Source organism: Thamnophis elegans, chromosome 4 (assembly GCF_009769535.1).
Source record: "Thamnophis elegans isolate rThaEle1 chromosome 4, rThaEle1.pri, whole genome shotgun sequence".
NCBI lineage: Eukaryota > Metazoa > Chordata > Lepidosauria > Squamata > Colubridae > Thamnophis > Thamnophis elegans.
In genome coordinates this window covers 115,908,208-115,929,724 of record NC_045544.1, presented here as the reverse complement: position 1 = coordinate 115,929,724, position 21,517 = coordinate 115,908,208, and the positions used below count along the sequence as shown (strand labels likewise).

The 21,517-nt window shown below is 42.2% G+C and overlaps 1 protein-coding gene across 2 annotated transcripts; it reads left to right on the top strand.

Annotated features, from left to right (window-relative positions):
• The first annotated feature begins 1,466 nt into the window (after positions 1-1,466).
• Positions 1,467-21,517, top strand: DNAJC5G (DnaJ heat shock protein family (Hsp40) member C5 gamma). 2 transcript variants are annotated; one of them, XM_032216183.1, is made up of 6 exons: positions 1,467-1,565; positions 5,453-5,571; positions 7,812-8,025; positions 8,170-8,323; positions 12,438-12,521; positions 19,483-21,517. In XM_032216183.1, exons 2-5 carry the CDS (start codon positions 5,459-5,461, stop codon positions 12,515-12,517), a joined length of 561 nt encoding a protein of 186 aa, XP_032072074.1. In that variant the 5' UTR covers positions 1,467-1,565; positions 5,453-5,458; the 3' UTR covers positions 12,518-12,521; positions 19,483-21,517. The 2 variants fall into 2 exon arrangements, with proteins under 2 accessions (XP_032072074.1, XP_032072076.1); XM_032216185.1 differs by lacking the exon at positions 1,467-1,565 and adding an exon at positions 1,601-1,959.

Genomic DNA, 21,517 nt, shown 5'->3' with positions numbered 1-21,517 from the left:
AAAAATCCCAATTTACCATCTTAGCTGCTAATGACCTCAGCATTCCATCTCCTTCCCAATGGACTTCCCCCACTGTGTTCCCCTCCTGAAAGGCCCACTTTGTCTAATAGGGACAGGATAAGGATCTACCTAGTTATCCAAACTGGGCAGCTAAGCAAATCTCAAGGACTTTCTCACCTACAAAAAATCAAAACATTCCCTTGTTCAGAATCTTCCTCTTGTAAAGCTGCTTCCCAATGATCCTTGCAATAAACCTATAGCAGTTCTCAATGTTGTGCTCTTTTAACAGACTGAATCCACAACATAGAGAACATGGTTTAACCACATGCTTTGATACCAGGCAATATACCTACAATTATAGTTTATTGCGGATAATTGTTTTGTTTGGGTTGTGACTGATTTATTTTGCTTATAGGAGATCTCTAACATATAGTAAAAATGGTGGTGCAGGTAGTCCTTGATTTATGACCATAATTAAGCCCAACATTTCTGTTGTTAAGTGAAAAAAATGTTAAGTGAGTTTTGTCTCAATTTACAACTTTTTTGCCACAGTTGTTAAATGAATCACTGCAGATGTTGAATTCAATATAGATGTGATAGCGGTGTTCCAATATTTGAGGGGTTGCCACAGAGAGGAAGGGGTCAAGCTATTTTCCAAAGCACCTGAAGGCCAGACAAGGAATAACGGATGGAAACTGATCAAGGAGAGATTCAACCTAGAAATAAAGAGGAACTTTCTGACAGTGAGAACAATCAACCCAGGGAACAGAAGAAGTTGCCTTCGGAAGTTGTGGGGGCTTCATCACTTGAGACTTTCAAGAAGAGATTGGATTGCCATTTGTCAGAAATGGTGTAGGGTCTCCTGCCTGAGAGGTGTTGGTGTTGGACTAGATGAACTATGAAGTCCCTTCCAACTCTGTTAATCTTTAATCTTAAACTTAACCCTTAAACTGTCCACCGAGGACCTCACACGTTTCCTAAGAAGTCCCTAAGGGAGAGGGAATGAGCACACCAGCGTGCCTACCGTCCCTGTCCAACTGCCCCGATTGATATGTACTCATTTTATGTGTTCATGGCCATGTTATACTTATTTATATCCATCTAGTTGTACCAATCTCTTGCGATAATGTCCATGTCTATACTAATACCTGTTACCTTGTACATGTTGACAAATAAATAATGAAATAAAATAAAAAATAAATAAAAATAAATAAAAATAAATAAAAAATAAATAAAAAATAAATAAAAATAAATAAAAATAAATAAAAATAAATAAAAATAAAAAAAATAAATAAAAATAAATAATAAAAATAAATAATAAAAATAATAAACAAACAAACAAACAAACAAACAAATAAATAATCAAGCTGTAATCGGACACACGAGCATCCTGCGAGCTTCTTACCGGACGTCTTCAAGGCAGGAGCTCCAGCGGAATTCCTCCCGCCGCGCAAACTCACCATTGGCACTTTTTTCATCCAAACACTTCCGCGTCTGCGCAGTGAGCACCCTGGAGGCCGGGCGGCCGGCGGTCGCTTTCCGTGAGCGGAACTAACGAGCTAGCGGTAGGTGGGCTCGAGAGGGCCGGTCTGTCTGGCGGGGGTGGTGTGGGGTGGTCAAGCAGCGAGTGGCGGAGGGAGACGTGGCTTCAGCGCTCCAGGCCTTCTCTGAATCTCCCGGAGCGAAGACCTGTTTTATTATTATTATTGTTATTATTATTATTATTCTTTTCCTTGTTCTCCGCGAGACGCGCGCCGTGCAGTTTAGGGAGTTGCAAACTCTTGATATAAATCAGTGCGGTTGACGGGCGGAAATAATAGGATTTTCTGGAAGTGTTTAGGCCCAAGAGATTAAGCGAGCGCCCTACGAAGGAAGCGGCTACTGGACTGTAGGTAAAAGGTAACATTAAGACTTTTAAAGGACGCGACTGAAGAGAGGCGGATCCAGGGCGAAAACCAGGTTTGTAGTAGGACGGGGGATTATGGTTTTCCCACCCTACGGCTGGCAAAAGCGAAAGTGGGAAAATGCTGCGTATACTGTTTCAGTTTGAAGGGAAAGTGTAATAAGAATATAATATAGTGGAACACTATCTGGGACCTTACAAGTTATTGACTTGATTTCCATCACAATCATTTGGCGCTAAAAGAAGGGATTGAACAGGTCAGATGTTGTGAAAATGAAATGGTGCCATGCAAGGAGGGAGGCGACCTGCCAGAGCATTAAAAACAGGAATCGAATGCGAAAAGTTATTGAAGCTGCAAACAACAGAAGTTTAAGATAACCTGGGTTACGGAAGAATAGAGCCTGGTAAATCAGGGGGTTTCCAACTCTCTTTAAAGACTCTGGAACCTGTTTTGAAAAACAAAATCCCCAGAACTCCTGATCAAGAAGCAAAGCTCCTTGGATAGAAAATTGCCTGTTTCGGTAAACTTCCCCCCCCCCAAACTTTATTCTCCAGTGGGAAGGGAATGCCATGGAATGTAAGTTTGAAAAACTGTACCATAAATTATGCCTTGGAGCATAATTTAAATAGTTCTTGGCATGGAGAATGAGCCGGGAAGCAGGTTGTCCAAGAGGAACAGGCACTGAGACTTTCCAATAACAGTTTTATAGCTCATCTATTTTCAACCTATTATGAGTCAAGCCACTGCCTATTTTGCTATCAAAATATGGGAGCTCTCTATGGAGTTGGTGTAGGGGAATAGGGAACTTTGCATATTTTTATCAGTGTAATGGAAAAACCTTTTCATTACAATTTAGAAGCTAATCACAGTTTAATTATAAAGGCTGTGTAATAATAACTGATCAATTTGGGATATCCTGAACAAGCAGGTTAATCATGGGAATGTCTGATTCCTTTGGGTAGTGCCAGCAAGAAAGGAAATAAAGATTTCAGCTGCTTTGGTGCATCCCCTTTTCTTACCAAACTCAGGCTGATAACTGAATGATGGGTGTTTTATTTTGTGTTAATTTGTCCCTTTAAGAAATTCAGCTATCAAACATCAGCATATTTATTAGGTAAATTTGGTGCTGTTTAGATAATTGATGATTGGTTTATGATGTGCTTATTTCTATTCTTTGTAATCTTATACAAGGAATAATGGAGGAAAATACCTTTTGAAGAGGTTGTTTGTCAGTTTTGCGTTTAAAAGAATCTATGAATATTGAGAATGTGACTGTTTTGGAAAGTGTGATATGCAGAATCCCCACTTAGTGGGAACTTGCTATTGTTCAGGTGCAACCTAGCAAATTTCTTTAAGTGATAGAAACTTAAATTTAGTCTAGATATGGAAAGTAGATTATTTTATTTCCTGAATAGACAGGGCCTTCTCTGGGAGTAAATGTGAATTGTTTAACAGGAGGCAGGAAATGTTTTTGGCATGCAGAATGCAAAAGTAAGACTCTTGAATTGTTATTGAGGACACCTCTATTTATTTAGGCAGCTTTAGAGAAATAACATTTTGAATACTGAGTGCAGCTTTTTACATAAGTCTCCTTTGGGGATTTGTACAAGTTCTCACCAATGTGTTCTTCTGTAATGTATAGTTTTATTAAATAAAACTGTGAGATTTTTAGTAGATGGAAGTAAGGTTTACTTTATATTTACTGCTCTGGAATAAAAGAGGAGGAGAAAGGAAGAAAGCTCCATAGTTTTCCTTATGTGAAGATCTCATGCAGTATGATGATGATGATGATGATGATGATGATGATGATGTCCCTCAAGTAAGGTAACTCAAGTGATAGGATTGATTGTATCTGTTTGGGACACACTAAAGCCTCCAAACAGGGAATGCTTTGTCACATTGTTATTTGTGTTTTTGTTTGTGGTGGCAGGGAGCAATTTGAGTTATGCTGTGTCTTTTCTTATAGGGGTGTTAAGATAAAATAAGCTCTTGAGGTTGAAAACACACACGGGATGGACCTAAAGGTGTATTATTTCCTTCTTTGAGTTTTGAAACTGGAGCTGCTCTGGGAAATGAAGTCAATTGGAAAGCTTGTAACCTGCAGGTCTTGATTTTATCTCTCCACAAGCTTTTGAAACCAAGCACCAACATTTTATAACGTTGGCACAAACTTTGGTTTGAAGAAGAAAGGGTATCTTTTTCCCAGGGCCTTTCTGATCAGTTAATTAAATAGATTTCTGCGTGTGAATAAATATTTTTGTGGCCCATGAATTAAAGGAAACAAGCTGCTTTACACATACTGATTAAACCAATCAATAAATCAATAAACAAGGCAACCAGCAAAATGTCTTGAAAGTCGTTAGACATATATACCACAACTCTTGCTTAGGAAGTTAAATAATAGAATCTTACTTTCCTTAACTTCTGCTCAGCAAACACTCATTGTTTACTGTTCTGTAGGCTAGGAATTCAGTGCTGGCTAATGGCTATTGCAGAAAACTCACCCAACCTATACCTGGTGCAGGACAGGCTCATCCAATTGGCATTTCAAATGAAATGACTCAGCCTTTGGGGGATTAATCTGACTAAGACATTCAGTCTTGCAGAGCCTGCTCAGGCTGTCTTAACTTTGCTCGCCTGGAAGCACAACAGGAGGGCCTTGCTGTGTACTACTAGGGAGGCTGGGCTTAGAGGAAAATCCTGATTTAAACTAGATGAAGCTGCAACACAGTACTTGGAAAAAAGCTGAGCCACTGCCCTGCAGGGTTAATAAACAATATCCATTTTGGCCCCAAATAATAACCATGGCCATAAAACAGATCAGCTGCTTCCGTTGACATAGATGGCCATGTCATCATTTTCTCCGTTGAGCCAGTTCAACTGAGGAAGAAAGATCAAGGCTAGAATCAAAATTGAACCTTGCCCAGTTTTGTCATCTGGTTCCACGAATAAGCAGCCTCAAAGCACCAAGAAATGCTGAAGCCTTATTTGAGTATTAGGCAATGGATTGAAGGTTTCTGTTCTTATAGTGGAATGAAATGGGATTCAAAATGCACAGGTTCAGTGACTTAAGGCTAAGTCTTTATTCACCAAAGTGGGAGGGCAAAACATATCTTCCCTCCCGTGGGCCTGCATTGCTTTGTATAAGCAGCAGGGCAAAACCTGGCATGGTTATTGCTTCATATTTTTCTTCACTTTCTGGTGAATAAGGTATCTGTTTACTTGGCAACTTCCCCATTTTTTCTCTTCATACCAAGGCAGCTTACTAAGGGCAACAGAATTAGGTTCTATTGCAATAAGCTTTCTTTTCTCATCCTTTTAGCAGACTAAGATATAATCCTCAAGCAAAGGACATGAGCAAGAGGTTTCCACAGTACAAGATGCCTTCCCTGAATATTCCCAGATCCTTGCTTCCTTGACAGTGGGGTGTAGAGCAGGGGTTATCTGCACCTCTTTGTGGCAACAGACATTCTGATGCATTTACTGTCTTTTACAATGACACCCTTTTTGTGCTATAACTCAGCCCTTTGTGTTGCTGTTTAATTTAGAACAAGATGGCGGAAGGAGGACGGCCACAGAGGAAGATGTCACGGGCTGGAGAGAGCTTATATCACATCCTGGGCTTGGAAAAGGGTGCTTCCCCAGAAGACATCAAGAAAGCATACAGGTCGGGTACCTATTCTGTCTTTCTCGGATTGGGTTTTAAATTAAAAGTAAAGGTTCCCCTCGCACTTATGTGTTAGTCGTTCCTGACTCTAGGGGGCGGTGCTCATCTCCGATTCAAAGCCAAAGAGCCAGCGCTGTCCAAAGACGTCTCTGTGGTCATACGGCTGGCAAGACTAAACGCTGAAGGCGCACAGAACACTGCTACCTTCCCACCAAATGTGGTCCCTATTTTTCTACTTGCATTTTTTACATGCTTTCGAACTGCTAGGTTGGCAGAAGCTGGGACAAGTAAGGGAGCTCACACCGTTATGGGTGCTAGGAATTTGAACCACTGAACTGCTGACCTTTCTGATCGACAAGCTCAGTGTCTTAGCCACTGAGTTTTGATCCTTTTGATAGTTAGAGGCAACCAAAAACTGCATATAAAACAATGAACAGATTGTCACAAACAGAGATACAGAGTGCTTTGCATTCTTCTGTGCCCAAGAAAGAAGCCAAGCAGGGAACTTTCATCATCTAACACCAGAGGTCTCCGATAAATCCTTAGCAGGCTAGCACTGCTAAATTCTGTGGGGATATTTACAGAATTGACTCGCATACCCTTAGCTAATATGTTGCATAGAAATTACGTTTCTGGAGTACATTACTCATTAAGGTTTACACTTTAGGACACGTTGCATTATTCTACAGGCTGGACTTCTGCAGGGTAGTCTTTCATCTAGTAGTCCTGGGGTATCAGCTGTGTGATGATGCAAAATGCAGTAGCCCTGGCCCATAGAATGGCACCTTTACTCTGCAAGCTGTGTGCAGAAACAACTAGTTTTCAGCCCCATTCTTTCAGTTTCCTTCCATGCATGGAGGCGAGCTCAACTCCTTTGGCAGGCACTCTTTCAGGCAGCCTCCAGAGACACAAGCAGCCGAAACCCATGCAGAGAATGGAGAGTCGGTGTGGGAAGGTAAGGAGTGCAAAGTGCCTCAACTGGGTGGCAGAGACCTGTGCGGGCTGCACGTAAGTGTTTCTTTGCTCAAGGACTGAAAATCTTACTTGGTTTTTGGAAGAAAAGTTATTCAGCTCCCAAGTGGATCTTTCCAGGGCCTTCTCGCTCCCCTGAACATCCTGCACTCCTTACCTGGGAATCTCCTTAATGAACCATGCAGTTTTTTAATGAAAAAATCAAGAATATTGGGATTTTGGTGATTGACCAAAGCAGTCATATAGACAGTGTTGTCTATCTTAAAACTCTTTTGCTTTGCAGCTGAGATTCTGGTCCCAATTGCTATCACAAGGTGAGGATTATTTGTAAATTTTAAAAAAAATAAAAATCATCCTCTAAGTCATACACATCATAGCCACAAATGGCCTCTGAGTCCTCTTAGTAATCATATTGATCTACTAAACTGGTAGATGAATGTTTCTCAACTAGGGCATCTATGTTCAACTCCCAGAATTCCCCAGCCAACACAGCCATTGTTGAGAATTTTAGGATTGAAGACTATACATCTGGAAGTCCATTTAAATTATTTTTTTTTACTTCATTGTATTTATTCAATTTGGATAGCTGCCCATCTTACCAACTGACTCTAGGCATCAAAAAGAAATTGTATATATTACAAAAATTAAAATACATAGCAACCAAAAATAAATCACACAACATCATCATTAAATTCCACAAGAAAGCAAAAGGACCTTAAATATACCCATCCGACCTAACAGGATTGGTTCGCTAGAAACCATTGAGGGGCAATGGTTCCTCAAATAATCTAATTCCAAAAGGTGACAACCAGCACCTGGAATTGCATCAAAAGCCACACTGCTGGCAACCAGTGCAGCTCACAGAAAATAGATGTTGAATGCACCAAATAACTTGTAGTGCTGCATTTTGCACCATTTGAAGCTTCCAAATGTTCTTCAAGAGCAGCCCCATGTTGAGGACATTGCAGTGGTCCAGATGGAAGATCAAGTTGCTAAAGCTAAATCAACCTGTCTACTGATGGTATTTGAGGACTCTGCTGTTGCCCACGACACTTTTTTCTAAGCCATTTGACTCTAGAGCCTCTTTCTGTGACGTGTCACTGGTCTTACTAGGAGAACAGAAGGAGAGACTATGAGCCCAGTCAATAGCTCTTATTATAGAAGGAGTTGTTGACTTTCTTGAGCTTTGATGGCTCATAATCTGTTAACACTGTGGAGGATGTTTGCTGATGTAGTTTAAATATATATTCCCACACCTTTCTCCCCAGGAAACTGGCTTTGAAATATCACCCAGATAAGAATCCTGATAATCCAGAAGCAGCAGAGAAGTTCAAGGAGATCAATAATGCCAATGCAATTCTCAGCGATGAGAACAAACGGCCTCTCTATGATGAATATGGCTCCATGGGACTCTACGTGTCTGAGCAGTTTGGGGAAGAAAGTGTAAAGTATTACTTCCTCATGTCCAAGTGTTGGTTCAAGGTAGGTGGCTCATAGAAGAGGAACAGATACACACAAACCCTTTTCTCCAGCTATTTTTCTGCCAGCTATTGCTCTGACAATGAGTGTCTGTAACTGACTACTCTTAAGAGGAGGCTAATTTTGTCTTTTGCGTCCCTTCTCCAGACATTGGTAGGGTGCTGTGGCCTCTTAACATGCTGTTGCTGCTGCTGCTGCTGCTGTTTCTGTTGTGGGAAATGCCGCCCACCTGAAGATGATGAGTCCTACAAGTATGTCAATCCTGAAGACCTGGAGGCCCAGATCCGTGCAGAAGACAATGGTGAGATTGTTAGGGCAAACACTGAGATGAGGATGGAGTTCAGTTTCATGCACTGGCTGACCCCCAGATCCACAGGAAATGTTAGTGGAGTTTTTGGCATATGCATCTCTTTCTAGGGCAGTGGTTCTCAATCTTTCCAATGCCGCAACCCTTTTAATACAGTTCCTCATGTTGTGGTGACCCCCAACCATAAAATTGGTGTCTCGGTTCCTAAGACCATCGAAAATATGTGTTTTCTGATGGTCTTAGGCGACCCCTGTGAAAGGGTCGTTCGACCCCCAAAGGGGTCCCGACCCACAGGTTGAGAACCACTGTTCTAGGGTACGTCAGATGCAGCCAGTATGACTCTTCACATGCACAGAGCATGTTTACATGAACTCTGCCCTTTTGTCCCCTCATTTCCTGTCCTCCAGGGACCTCCTGCAAGCACTGACTTCTTGCTAGCTTCTGATCTCCAGGAGATCAAGTAATTAGCTGGGCAGAAAATATTTAATTTCTGCAACTAATGACAGGAAGAAATCAATAATCTTTTTCTGCTGTTTTTCTGCTGGTTTCCTGATTTAATAGGAAAATGGGAAATATTCCATACAGACTATGCTTTGAATGACTGAAAATGGCATACAATGCTGACCCAAACTTGGTCAGCACTATTTTTCAGTGATTTGAACAGGAAACACACAAAAAGTATCTGCATTAAGACAGAAGTATAACGAATGCAGTGTAAACCCTCATGTGGTTTGCTCATACTTTTCACATTTCCTCAGAATGTGTTGATAAAAATTATTTTTTACTTAAAGAAATCTGGGGGCTTCCTGGAGAGGGGGGGTTAAAATCTGTACACCAGTACAAAAGTCTGGCTACTGACATTGTGGGTTTATCATCCCTGAAGATTTTTAAGAAGCTGGATAATCATCTCTCAAATATAGCTTAATTGGTTTTCCTACACATGGCACAGGGTTGGACTAGATGATCTATGTGTCTCTTTCAAATCCTCAACTGTGTGATTCAATGATTTTTGGAATTTGAAGAATGTAAGAGAGCTAAAAAGCAGAAATGTGTAGCATTTCACCCTTTAAGAAATGCAAAGAATTTAGGGTTATGGCTGTACCTGTAGCTGGTAATACTCACCATGCTATGCAAAGTTTCAGCATAGTCCTTGAGCCAATGGAAGTTGTACACACTAACCTTAAAGACAAGCCTAAAACTGTTTTTTTTAAAAAAAAAACCAAAAGCCTGAGGATCATCACAAAAATTATAATAAAATCCCAGGGTTTCTTATGTGTGATTTTATTGTATCCATTGCTTTAATCAACTTGAAATGGTGCAATATGGACAACACTGAACCAAATTCTCTCTGGGTATAGTAGATGTGCTGATGCCCTCTATATGTGGGTCAAAATACCATCACCAAATTATGATTGCTGCGCCAAAAAACAGTCTATCCAACATAGTGACAGAATGCCAAAATGGACCCTTTGAGGTTCCAGACGGAGCTTGGGGTTATTCCTGATACCCTCGCCCACAGTTCGGCGGAGACTCTGGCTGCTGCCTGGTACTCGGCGGCATCGGAGTCTCTTGACCGGATTGCGCCACTACGGCCCCTCCGGGTCAGCGGATCCCGGAGACCTCCTTGGTTCACCGAGGAGCTCCGGGAGAAGAAGCGCCGGAGGAGACGCCTAGAGCACTTGTGGAGGTCCGATAAGTTCGAGTCGACCCGAGCACTCCTAACAACTTGCACCAAGGAGTACATCAGGGCACTTAGGGCAGCAAAAAGATCTCATATTGCCACCTTGGTTGCGTCCGCTGAGTCCCACCCAGCCGCCCTGTTTAGGATAACCCGTTCCCTCCTAAATAGGAGGGATACGGGGGAACCCTTGCAGGGTAGAGCTGAGGATTATGCCCAATTCTTAGCGGACAAAGTTGCTCGGTTTCGGTCGGACTTGGACTCCACCGCTGCAGATCCAGCCGGGACACAAGAGGATCACTTGGCAAACCATCTCTGGGTTGAGTTTCAGGATGTTGCCTCTGGGGATGTGGACAAGGCCATTCGAGCTGTGAGTGCCTCCACCTGTATTCTGGACCCGTGTCCCTCCTGGCTGGTTGCCAACAGCAGTGAGGTGACACGTGGCTGGATCCAGGCGGTTGTAACCGCCTCCCTTCGGGAGGGGCACTTCCCCGCCGCACTTAAAACGGCGGTGGTGAGACCCCTCCTGAAGAAACCATCCTTGGATCCAGCCATTTTAAATAACTACCGTCCTGTCTCCAACCTTCCCTTTGTTGGGAAGGTTGTTGAGAAGGTGGTGGCCTTCCAGCTTCAACGGGCCTTGGAGGAAGCTAGCTACCTTGACCCCTTCCAGTCCGGCTTCAGACCCGGTTACAGCACAGAAACCGCTTTGGTCGCATTGACCGATGATCTCTGGAGGGCCAGAGATGGAGGCCATGCGTCCATCCTGGTTCTCCTTGACCTCTCAGCAGCTTTCGATACCATCGACCATGGTATCCTTCTGCGACGACTGCGGGAGGTGGGGGTGGGAGGCACTGTCTTGCAGTGGTTCTCCTCCTACCTCTCGGACAGGTCGCAGTCGGTGTTGGTCGGGGGGCAGAGATCGTCCCTGAGGCCCCTAAAATATGGGGTGCCCCAGGGTTCGGTCTTATCCCCCCTACTATTTAACATATACATGAAACCGCTGGGCGAGATCATTCGGAGGCACGGGATAAAATACCATCAATATGCGGACGATACGCAATTGTATCTGTCCGCCCCGTGCCAACTCAATGAAGCGGTGGACGTGATGAACCAGGGTCTTGAGGCCGTTAAGAACTGGATGAGCGCTAACAAACTGGTACTCAACCCGGACAAGACCGAGTGGCTGTTGTGTTTCCCTCCCAACAATTTGGCTAATGTTCCATCTATCAGGCTGGGGGGTCAAATTTTATACCCTCAGATAGGGTTCGTAACTTAGGAGTCCTCCTGGAGCCACAGCTGACTCTCGACCATCATCTGTCGGCTGTGACCAGGGGGGCATTTGCCCAGGTTCGCCTGGTCCGCCAGTTACGACCCTACCTGAATCGGGAGGCTCTCACAACAGTCACTCGAGCCCTTGTGATCTCTAGGCTGGAATACTGCAATGTGCTCTACATGGGGCTGCCCCTGAAGTGCATCCGGCGACTGCAGTTAGTTCAGAATGCGGCCGCGCGAGTGATAGCGGGCGCACCTCGGTTCGCCCACATAACACCCATCCTCCGCGAGCTGCACTGGCTACCTGTTGATCTCCGGGTGCGCTTCAGGGTGCTGTTGACCATCTTTAAAGCCCTTCATGGTAGTGGATCTGAGTACTTGAGAGACCGCCTTCTGCCGATTACCTCCCTCCGACCGATAAGATCGCACAGACTGGGCCTCCTCCGAATTCCATCCGCCAGTCAATGTTGACTGGCGACTACACGGAAGAGAGCCTTTTCTGTTGCAGCTCCGACCCTGTGGAACGATCTCCCCGTCGAGATACGCACCCTCACCACCGTCCAGGCCTTCCGCGCAGCCCTCAAGACCTGGCTATCCCAACAGGCCTGGGGATAAGCCTCTAATTTGCCCCACCCGAGTGTTGAATGTTGAATGCAAGTTGTGTTTTTATTATTTTATTTTGCTCACATATTGTTTATTTTGAATTGCACCCCCTCCCTAATGATTGTAAGCCGCCCTGAGTCCCCTCAGGGAAAAGGGTGGCCTATAAATACTAAAAAAATACTAAAAAATACTAAAAATAAAGCCTATAATGGAGACTTTGCTGATTTTCTGGCTGCCAACAAATGAAGCAAAAAATTCTATCTGTAGTCTAGACATATAGTTATCATATTTTAGATTTTATGTTTCATATTTTTATCGTGGGTTTTTTGTATCAAAATGTAATGTAGATGTTCCATACAATAAATAATAACCTGAAAGCCCCCCCCCCCCATTCAGACTCTCTCTCCTCCCCCATAAGGTAGCCAATCTCAGGCCTAGGGCATAATAATTACTGTTAATGGAATATTGAGAGTTGTCTTTTCCTTCTGTTCCTCTGCTTCAAACTCATGAAGCTGCTGTTAATGGGTGTGTCATACTGTGTATCTTCCCTAGGTGGCGATGCTATCCGAATGCAGCCAACAGCAAATGCAACATTGCACACTACAGATGAGAATCAGCCCCGCAAACCATGACCTTGTAAGCAGGGCACGATCGTTGATGTGTGGTGGGGAAGTCATGGGGAGACTTTTGGCAGCTGGTGGTGTTTAGATTCAGAAGGCTCTAAAACAGGGGTGTCAAACTCACATCATCATGGCGGCATCATGTGACGTATTGGGACTTTTCCTCCATTCCCTAAACTGGGCGTGGGTGTGGCCAGCGTGTGATGCATTCAGTCCACGTACTGGGAGTTTGACAGCCCTGGTTTAAAAGAAGCTTTATGCTACTGGAGTTTGTGGTCCTTTTCCTCACCACCATATGTTACTGCATAGCAGCCCCTTCAATGGATCCCCCTTTGTTTTCTGAAATGTATTACACCCTTGGCTACATCTAGGATCTTTCTGCATCAGGGGTGAGCTTTTTCCAGAACGTCACTGATCTGTGGAAGAGCTGGTGGGTTAAAATCTGCTGTGGAATGGAATTCTGCTTTCTGTACTACAGGTGAAACTCGAAAAATTAGAATATCGTGCAAAAGTTCACTTATTTCAGTAATGCAACTTAAAAGGTGAAACTAATATATGAGATAGACTCATTACATGCAAAGCAAGATAGTTCAAGTCGTGATTTGTCATAATTGTGATGATTATGGCTTACAGCTCATGAAAACCCCAAATCCACAATCTCAGAAAATTAGAATATTGTGAAAAGGTGCAATATTCTAGGCTCAAAGTGTCCCACTCTAATCAGCTAATTAAGTCATAACACTTGCAAAGGGTTCCTGAGCCTTTAAATGGCCTCTCAGTCTGGTTCAGTAGGAATCACAATCATGGGAAAGACTGCTGACCTGACAGTTGTGCAGAAAACCATCATTGACACCCTCCATAAGGAGGGAAAGCCTCAAAAGGTAATTGCAAAAGAAGTTGGATGTTCCCAAAGTGCTGTATCAAAGCACATTAATAGAAAGTTATGTGGAAGGGAAAAGTGTGGAAGAAAAAGGTGCACAAGGAGCAGGGATGACCGCAGCCTGGAGAGGATTGTCAGGAAAAGGCCATTCAAAAGTGTTGGGGACTTTCACAAGGAGTGGACTGAGGCTGGAATCAGTGCATCAAGAGCTACCACACAAAGACAGATCCTGGACATGGGCTTCAAATGTCGTATTCCTCTTGTCAAGCCGCTTTTGAATAACAAACAACATCAGAAGCGTCTTACCTGGGCTAAAGAAAAACAGACCTGGTCTGTTGCTCAGTGGTCCAAAGTCCTCTTTTCTGATGAGAGCAACTTTTGCATCTCATTTGGAAACCAAGGACCCAGAGTATGGAGGAAGAATGGAGAGGCATACACTGCAAGATGCTTGAATTCCAGTGTGAAGTTTCCACAGTCTGTATTGATTTGGGGAACCATGTCATCTGCTGGTGTTGGTCCACTGTGCTTCATTAAGTCCAGGGTCAACGCAGCCATCTACCAGGAGACTTTGGAGCACTTCATGCTTCCTTCCGCAAATGAGCTTTATGGGAATGCTGACTTCAATTTCCAGCAGGACTTGGCACCTGCCCACACTGCCAAAAGCACCAAAACATGGTTCAATGACTCTGGGATTACTGTGCTTGATTGGCCAGCAAACTCGCCTGACCTGAATCCCATAGAGAATCTATGGCGCATTGCCAAGAGAAAGATGAGAGACATGAGACCGAACAATACAGAAGAGCTGAAGGGCGCTATTTTTTTTTTTATTATTATTATTATTATTATTATTTAAATATATTTTATTCAATTTTCACATTCCATTTGCAATCATTTATATACAGGGTATTTACTATAAGAAAAGAAAAAAAAGAAAAAGGGAATAAAACGAACAAGTAAAAAGGAAACACAACTCATCATTCACAACCCCACCTAACCCTTCCATCCTCCATACACCCCATCTACCCCCTCCAACTTTCCTTTCTCCCTCTAACACTCCCCTCCTACTTCCCTTTCCCCTCAAACCTTCCTTCTCCCCTTACTCCCCGGACACCCTCCTTACATTCCCCTTACTCCTTCCTTACTCCTCCCTCTTCTTTCCCTCTACCTCCCTCCTTGGTGTATGCCTTTATTCGAGTGTTGTTTGATCTGATAAAAGTAAAATGAACCAAGGAAAAAAAAAAAAAAAAAAAAAAGGAAAAAAAAAAAAAAAGAACCACCGTATATAAATACATTCTTGTTCTTATTAAGACTATGTTAACACCCCCCCACCCCACCCCCCACAATCCCCATCCCTAATCCTCCCGACTTCCCAGGGCCCACACCTGGCACTACCTTCTGTCTAAAATATCTTGTATACATATGGATTAAAAAATAAAAGTAATATATCAAAAGAAAAAAAAAAAGCAGAGAAAAAAAAAGGAGAAAATAAAAGAGAAAAGAGAAAAAAGAAAAAAAAGAAACCACTCTTTGCGTTGATCTCAGCCCCCCATCTTTATCTATGCTTAAATAGTATAAATCATTCTATCTATATTTTATTCTCGTCTCTTACTTCTTTGCTATTTACCCCAACCTTCTGTAGATTCTCCCGTTCCTCTTCCTAAACCTCATGATCCCTTCCAATAAAATTTAAGCAACGTGGTTCATGCCATATATTCAAATATAACTTTACAGACAAGTAATCAAACTTTCCCTTCTAGTAAAATTTAAACAGCGTAAATGATCTTTCTTTACCCCCTTTTCAAACAGTAATTCAAAATAATCTAACCAAACTTCCCCTTCTTAGTAAAGTTAAGCAGCGTAGATCAGATATTACTTTACACAGGAATCAATTTCTATCTTAAGATAATTCCAACCGACTTCCTCTTCTAATAGGATTTAAATAACTTAGTTCATTCCACATGCATTTTACCCTCATCCCTCACTTGTCTGATATTTACCACTATCAAATTTATACTAGCATTTGTTTAAAATATAACTCAGAGCGATTTAAGTAGCATGGATCATTCCACATATTCAAATAATACTTTCAGCAAGAGTCAGTTAACCTTCTATTTTAAGGTAGTCCCTTCTAACAAAGTTTAAACAACATAAATCATTCCGCATTCTTTTTACACTTATCTTGAGATAATCCCAAGCGGCTTTCTGTTCTAATAAGCTTTAAACAACGTAAATTTTACCCTCATCCCTTGCTTGTCTGATGTTTACCACAAATAGCGTAGTTCATTCCACATGCATTTTACCCTCATCCCTTACTTGTCTGATATTTACCACTATCAAATTTATACTAGCATTTGTTTAAAATGTAACTCAGAGCGATTTCAACCAACTTTCCCTTCAAATAAAAGTTAAATAGCATGGATCATATTCAAATAATACTTTCAGCAAGAGTCAGTTAACCTTCTATTTTAAAATAGTCCCATCTAACAAAGTTTAAACAACATAAATCATTCCGCATTCTTTTTACATTTATCTTAAGATAATCCCAACCGGCTTTCTGTTCTAATAAGCTTTAAACAACGTAAATTTTACCCTCATCCCTTGCTTGCCTGATGTTTACCACTATCAAATTTATGCTAACGTTAATTTAGAATCTAGCTCAAAGTAGTTTCACCCAGCTTTCCCTTCTGATAAAAATTAGTCCGCTTTTTCTACCGGAGAGAGGTCTCAAACCCCCATTCAGTCCTCAACTTTAGCAAGCATTTTGAAGTGTCTAAATTCTCGATCTCCGTTTTTCTGCTTCTCCGAGGGAGGAGGGGCTACCCCCTCCATCTTGCAGCCACATGGCCAGCCGCTTGCCTTCTCCTTCCGCTTGTCTCTCCTCTCTTCCAAGCGCGTCAGGAAGTCCCGCCTTCAGAATCCTACAATAGAAATCTTGAGCCTCCGAAACAGAGTTAAGACGAAATCTTTGATTCTCAAATGTAACCGTGATACCGGCAGGGGCCTCCCATCTGTATCGAATCTGTTGACTCCTAAGCTCCTTAGTTAAAAAGGTGTAGTCCCTTCTTGCCTTCAGCATCTGAAAAGGAATATCTTTGAAAACAATCAGGTCCTGGCCGTCAACTCGGAAACTGTTATTATGAAACTTTTGCACAATCGCATTTCTAGATTCTTTTGTAGAGAAATGTATAATTATGTCCCTCGGGAGCTGTCGCTGTTCCGCTATCAATGAGTTCTGGCGATAGATTTTCCGAATCTGCCAATCAAAGTTAAGTCCCGGGCTTCCCAGCACATGGCTGAAGGCTTCAGCAAAGGTCTGTTTCAAATTCTCTTGCTCCTTTTCACGGAATCCTCTGACTCTTATTGCAAATGCCTTCCTATTAAAATTTATCATCATAAGCTGTTCTTCGTTATCTCTAATTTTTTGTTGTAAAATTTGAATATTGGTAGTCAAATTAAAATTAGCCTTCTCCAGACTTTCCAATTTGTTCTCTATTTCAGCAGAGTAATCTGACAGGGCAGACACGGCTGCAAACGTATTCGCCTTCATTTGATTAACTTTAGATTTTAGATCATCATAAAGTTCCAATACAAATTCCTTAATTTCTTGCTTAAAGGCATTAAACATTTTAAAGAGATATTCCTGTGTTAAAAATTCTCCAGTAGAGGGCGTAGGAGACAAAGGCTGTGTTTCCAGAAAAAATTCTTTAAATTCTTTAGACACATTTGTAGCAAGACGCTTCTTTGATCTGGGTGCCATAATAAATAAACAAGTAAGCAGCGCTTCGCTCCCCTCTATTTCCAAAGAAGAAGAGTTTATTTTGTTAAGGAGCGGTCTGCAGGAAGATAAACCCGGCTAAGTACATCCAGTAATCATCCACGGAGAGAAATCGCCATTTTGAGGTCTATTTAGACAAAGAAGTCTCTAAGACGAATGGTGCTGGTATTTAAGATAGTAATAAAAGCATAAATCTCACAGGGGTGGTACCCTCCCGTATCAATTCTAGCTTGAAAAAACTTTGTTTTGTCCTGGGGGGGGCTAGCCTGTCTGGGGCTGCCAAAAAAAAAAAGGCAGCTGAGAAGAAATGGCTGGAGATAAAAGCTCCGCTTCGGCTGGATCTAATCTCTTTCCACAGCCAAAAAAAGAAAAAGGCTGTGGCTTACGAATAGACCCTAGCCTACGGAGCTATCCTCCCTGCCCCTTTCTTAGCCAAAAAGGGGTGCTATCTATGATCTTATTTAGATATACAAACCAGATCTCTGAGGAGCTCGGTGGAGCCCTCCTCGGCAACAGGCCAAGAAGAGCTGAAGGGCGCTATTGAAGCACCCTGGTCTTCCATAACATCTCAGCAGCGCCACAGACTGATAGCTTCCATGCCACACCGCATTGAGATAGTAATTGCTGCAAAAGGGGCCCAAACCAAGTCTTGAGTACATATTCATGCTTCTACTTTTCAGAGGTCCGATATTGTTCTATGTATAATCCTTGTTTTATTGATTGCATGTAATATTCTAATTTTCTGAGATTGTGGATTTGGGGTATTCGTGAGCTGTAAGCCATAATCATCACAATTATGACAAATCACGGCTTGAGCTATCTTGCTTTGCATGTAATGAGTCTATCTCATATATTAGTTTCACCTTTTAAGTTGCATTACTGAAATAAATGAACTTTTGCATGATATTCTAATTTTTCGAGTTTCACCTGTAATACAGGTAGTCCTCAACTTAGGGCCACAACTGAACCCAATATTTCTGTTGCTCAATGAGACGTTTGCTAAGTGAGATTTGCCCCATTTTATGACCTTTCTTGCCCCAGTTGTTAGGTGAATCATTGCAGTTAAGTTAGTAACACAGTTGTTAAGTGAATCTGGCTTCCGCGCTGACTTTGCTTGTCAGAAGGTTGCAAAATCACATGACCCCAGGACACTGCAAGGGTCATAAATGTGAGTCAAGTTCCAAGAATCTGAATTTTGATTCAGATTAACCAGTGGGGATGCTGCAATAGTTATGAAAAGTGATTGTGTAACTTTTTTCAGTGCCGTTTTAACTTTGAATGGTTGCTAAATGAACTATTGTATGTCGAGGACTACCTGTACTATAAATGAGGATACACACTCAGAAACTTTCTATTGTAACGATTGGGCTTGTTGAATGTTCATAGAACAAATCCCTTGCCAATCAAAGGCCATGTGGATAGTTTGAGTTGGCTAGTTGCTGCCTAGTTCACAAAGGAATAGTTACATGCCTGAAATTGATCTGGATGATTGATGCAGCTGACTTCACGTGGAGATGGGCAAAGTATAAGATGAGGGAGCCATGGCCAAGAATACCTGTAGCCGATGCAGTCATTCCACATTAGTAGCAATATTGATATTCGCTTAGATGGAAATGCTACTCTAGACAAGTGTCTAATGTCAGGGTTCCAACTAACACCCCTAACGAAAGAAGACTCTGAGGCCTGAGTTTCCTCAAAGTTCCATTTTATTAGAGATGTCATATTGGCACATCTGGGAAAAATGGAATCTAAAAGCTTCCAGGTTTTCCCCACCCAAAAGAAAGTTCAAGTCCGTGCCCCGCACCCACATGTCCATCACATGGTCCAATCAGGCATCGTCCCAACTGGAGATGCCTCCCAGTCACACCACTCCAGGTGCAGGGTAAGATGTCCTTGACACTCTCAGAAAGGAATGTTATTTAGACTATATATCTCCCATACTCCATATAATTCCCCCCTCCCAATTTCCCAGCAGAAAATGTGGCAGGCCTGAAGGGCCAGTGTAAAAGATGGCTTCCAGGCCTGACATCTAAGGCTAAGGCCACCCTGAACAATTGTTTTATTTTATGTGTCGATAGTTGGCTTTGTCTCCCACTCAGTCTCTTCTGTTTTGGTGACTGATTCACTGGTTAGTGCTGGGAGAGATTATTCAGAAGAAGAAGAGGCATCCTTTTCTCCAGATCATGAATGCTGTGCACAGACCAACAGCAGACATTTCTTAAGCCCAGTACAAACATCTGTCCATTCTAGTAGGCAAACTCGCTTTAGAGCTTTCTATCTTGCTCCTCCTTTTCTAACCTCACTTTCTCTTCCCTCCATCAGAGCTCGGTTTCCAGTCACAGCACAGTTCCTATTCCAGCAACCATTCCAGAGACATTCTGCCCAGTCCTGAATTACCAATCATTTGGACTCTGGACAAAGAGCTCCCTCTCCAGTTGTGATGCTGTGCAGTGATTTTGGTGAGGGTGCCTGAATGCCTGCTTCAGAGTCATAAATCTTCTCAGGGAACATGGCCACAGGCATACTCAGACCTTGCAAAGGGGCTGGCTTGAAAGAAAGAGAGACACTTTAGCTCCGCCTCTTTGGGCCCAAGGAACAGCTTCCCCTTCTCCAGCAGCAGAACGGTTCTTTGTTTAGCCTGTATTATTCCCCCAGCACTGAAGGAAAAGAAAAATGGATGAATGTTGCCAGCCCAGCAGTCTTTATTCCCAGTCATTCTTTCTCCTTCCAATCTTGGTATTTTATGTTTTTTAAGCCAGCCATATTGTGCCCTTGTCAAAGCCTAACTCATGATGGAGGAGGGGATATTGGGCTCCCTGCCTCCCAGTGCCAGGGAGGCAAACTGCCCTGCCAGGGCTGTCCCCTGGCAACTGGGACTGCCCTTTCTGACCTATGCTTTGGTGCCAAGCTGCATTTCAGGGTGTAGTGTGAAGTATGGTGGGATTTGGAGTGCCTGCCTGGTAAGTTGGTGTTGCCCATCATCTCCCACGATGAACTGCTGCTCCAGGGAGCTTTAGTTGCTGTGTAGCATCCTGCCTCTTAAGCTGCCCCGAATCCTTTTCTGTGGGGCAGTACTGGGCAAGGGCATTTTTCACACTGTGATTAAAAAAGAAATTGTTAGGATTTTATCAGCACAATTAAATATTTCTGAAGGAAAGAGCTGGTTTTTTTGTTCATGTTTCCTTAGGATGTATTCATTCATACATTCCTGGGAATATTGGGGTAGGTCTTACATATTTTGCATTCAATCTCTGCTTGGTCTTTCAAGGATATCCTAGTTTTCCCCATATGCTGAAATTTTTAGTAGAACAAGGCAAGTAACAAATTACTACTTTTAATACTACTTTTAATTTGTGGGCTGGATTATGCTATTTAAGGATCAATAGCTGGCCTTGCAACCGTACCAACAATGAGTATTTAATTTGCACATTAACCTAGATGGGAATGTGTGAAGTACATTAAGTTCTGTGTTAGATCTATCCTATTCAACGTTTTTATAAATAAATAGGCCCTAGAGAGGAATAAACATTGTGGGCTACCTTGGAAATCAGAATCAATATTTAAACCCCATTTAAATATTGATATTTAAATGATCAAGAGCGCTAAATCAAATTTACAAGATATACATAGATATTGATCAAAACATATATAACTGATGGAAATGATCTTAAGTTATAAGATAAGCAAGTGATACTATAGAAATTTACTTTTTTAAATATTTTGTCATTAGACAGCACAGGTTGTGAGAGCCCTTTCTCTCTCGCACACATTGGGGTGGAATAAGGTGCCAGCAACATATAAATAATGTCAGCGGCAACCGCCGCATGTAAAGATCCAGGCTTCTGAGGAGAGGTTTGATTTCTACTCTTCCATGTCTGACTGTTTTGCTGCAGTCATATTTTATTCTTAAATGCTTCAAGATCTTTTAAAAAGACTGTTACATAGGAAATAAAGCTAATTTGTTCCTTTGCCTCAGAGCAGTGTTTCTCAACTTTGGCAACTTTTAAGATGTGTGAACTTCAGCTCCCAGAATTCCACACTTTAAAAAATAGCCAAGTTGAGAAATCCTGCTCCAAAGAATGTATCTTAATCATATGAACTTTTTGACAATAGAATAGAAGCAGGAGCTGAATAATTGTCAAGAGGAGTATAACAAATGGGTATCTGTATATCAACAGGAACTTGAATTTTTGAAATTGTGTTTTTATAATTTAATTACAAATGTGCCCTATTCTAGAACTTAACATACTTGACCCAATCTTGCCTAAAAACTGCATAGTCTCTTCAGTCTAAATGGTATTATATGGCTTACGAATGGTGACTTTGGTACCAGTTTGACTACATCTCCTTCCGTCTT

Coding starts and splice junctions, on each gene's coding strand:
- DNAJC5G (XM_032216183.1), top strand. CDS start 5,459: ATGGCGGAAGGAGGACGGCCACAGAGGAAGATGTCACGGGCTGGAGAG. Junction 8,026..8,169: donor TGTCCAAGTGTTGGTTCAAG/GTAGGTGGCTCA, acceptor TCCCTTCTCCAG/ACATTGGTAGGGTGCTGTGG. Junction 8,324..12,437: donor GATCCGTGCAGAAGACAATG/GTGAGATTGTTA, acceptor TATCTTCCCTAG/GTGGCGATGCTATCCGAATG.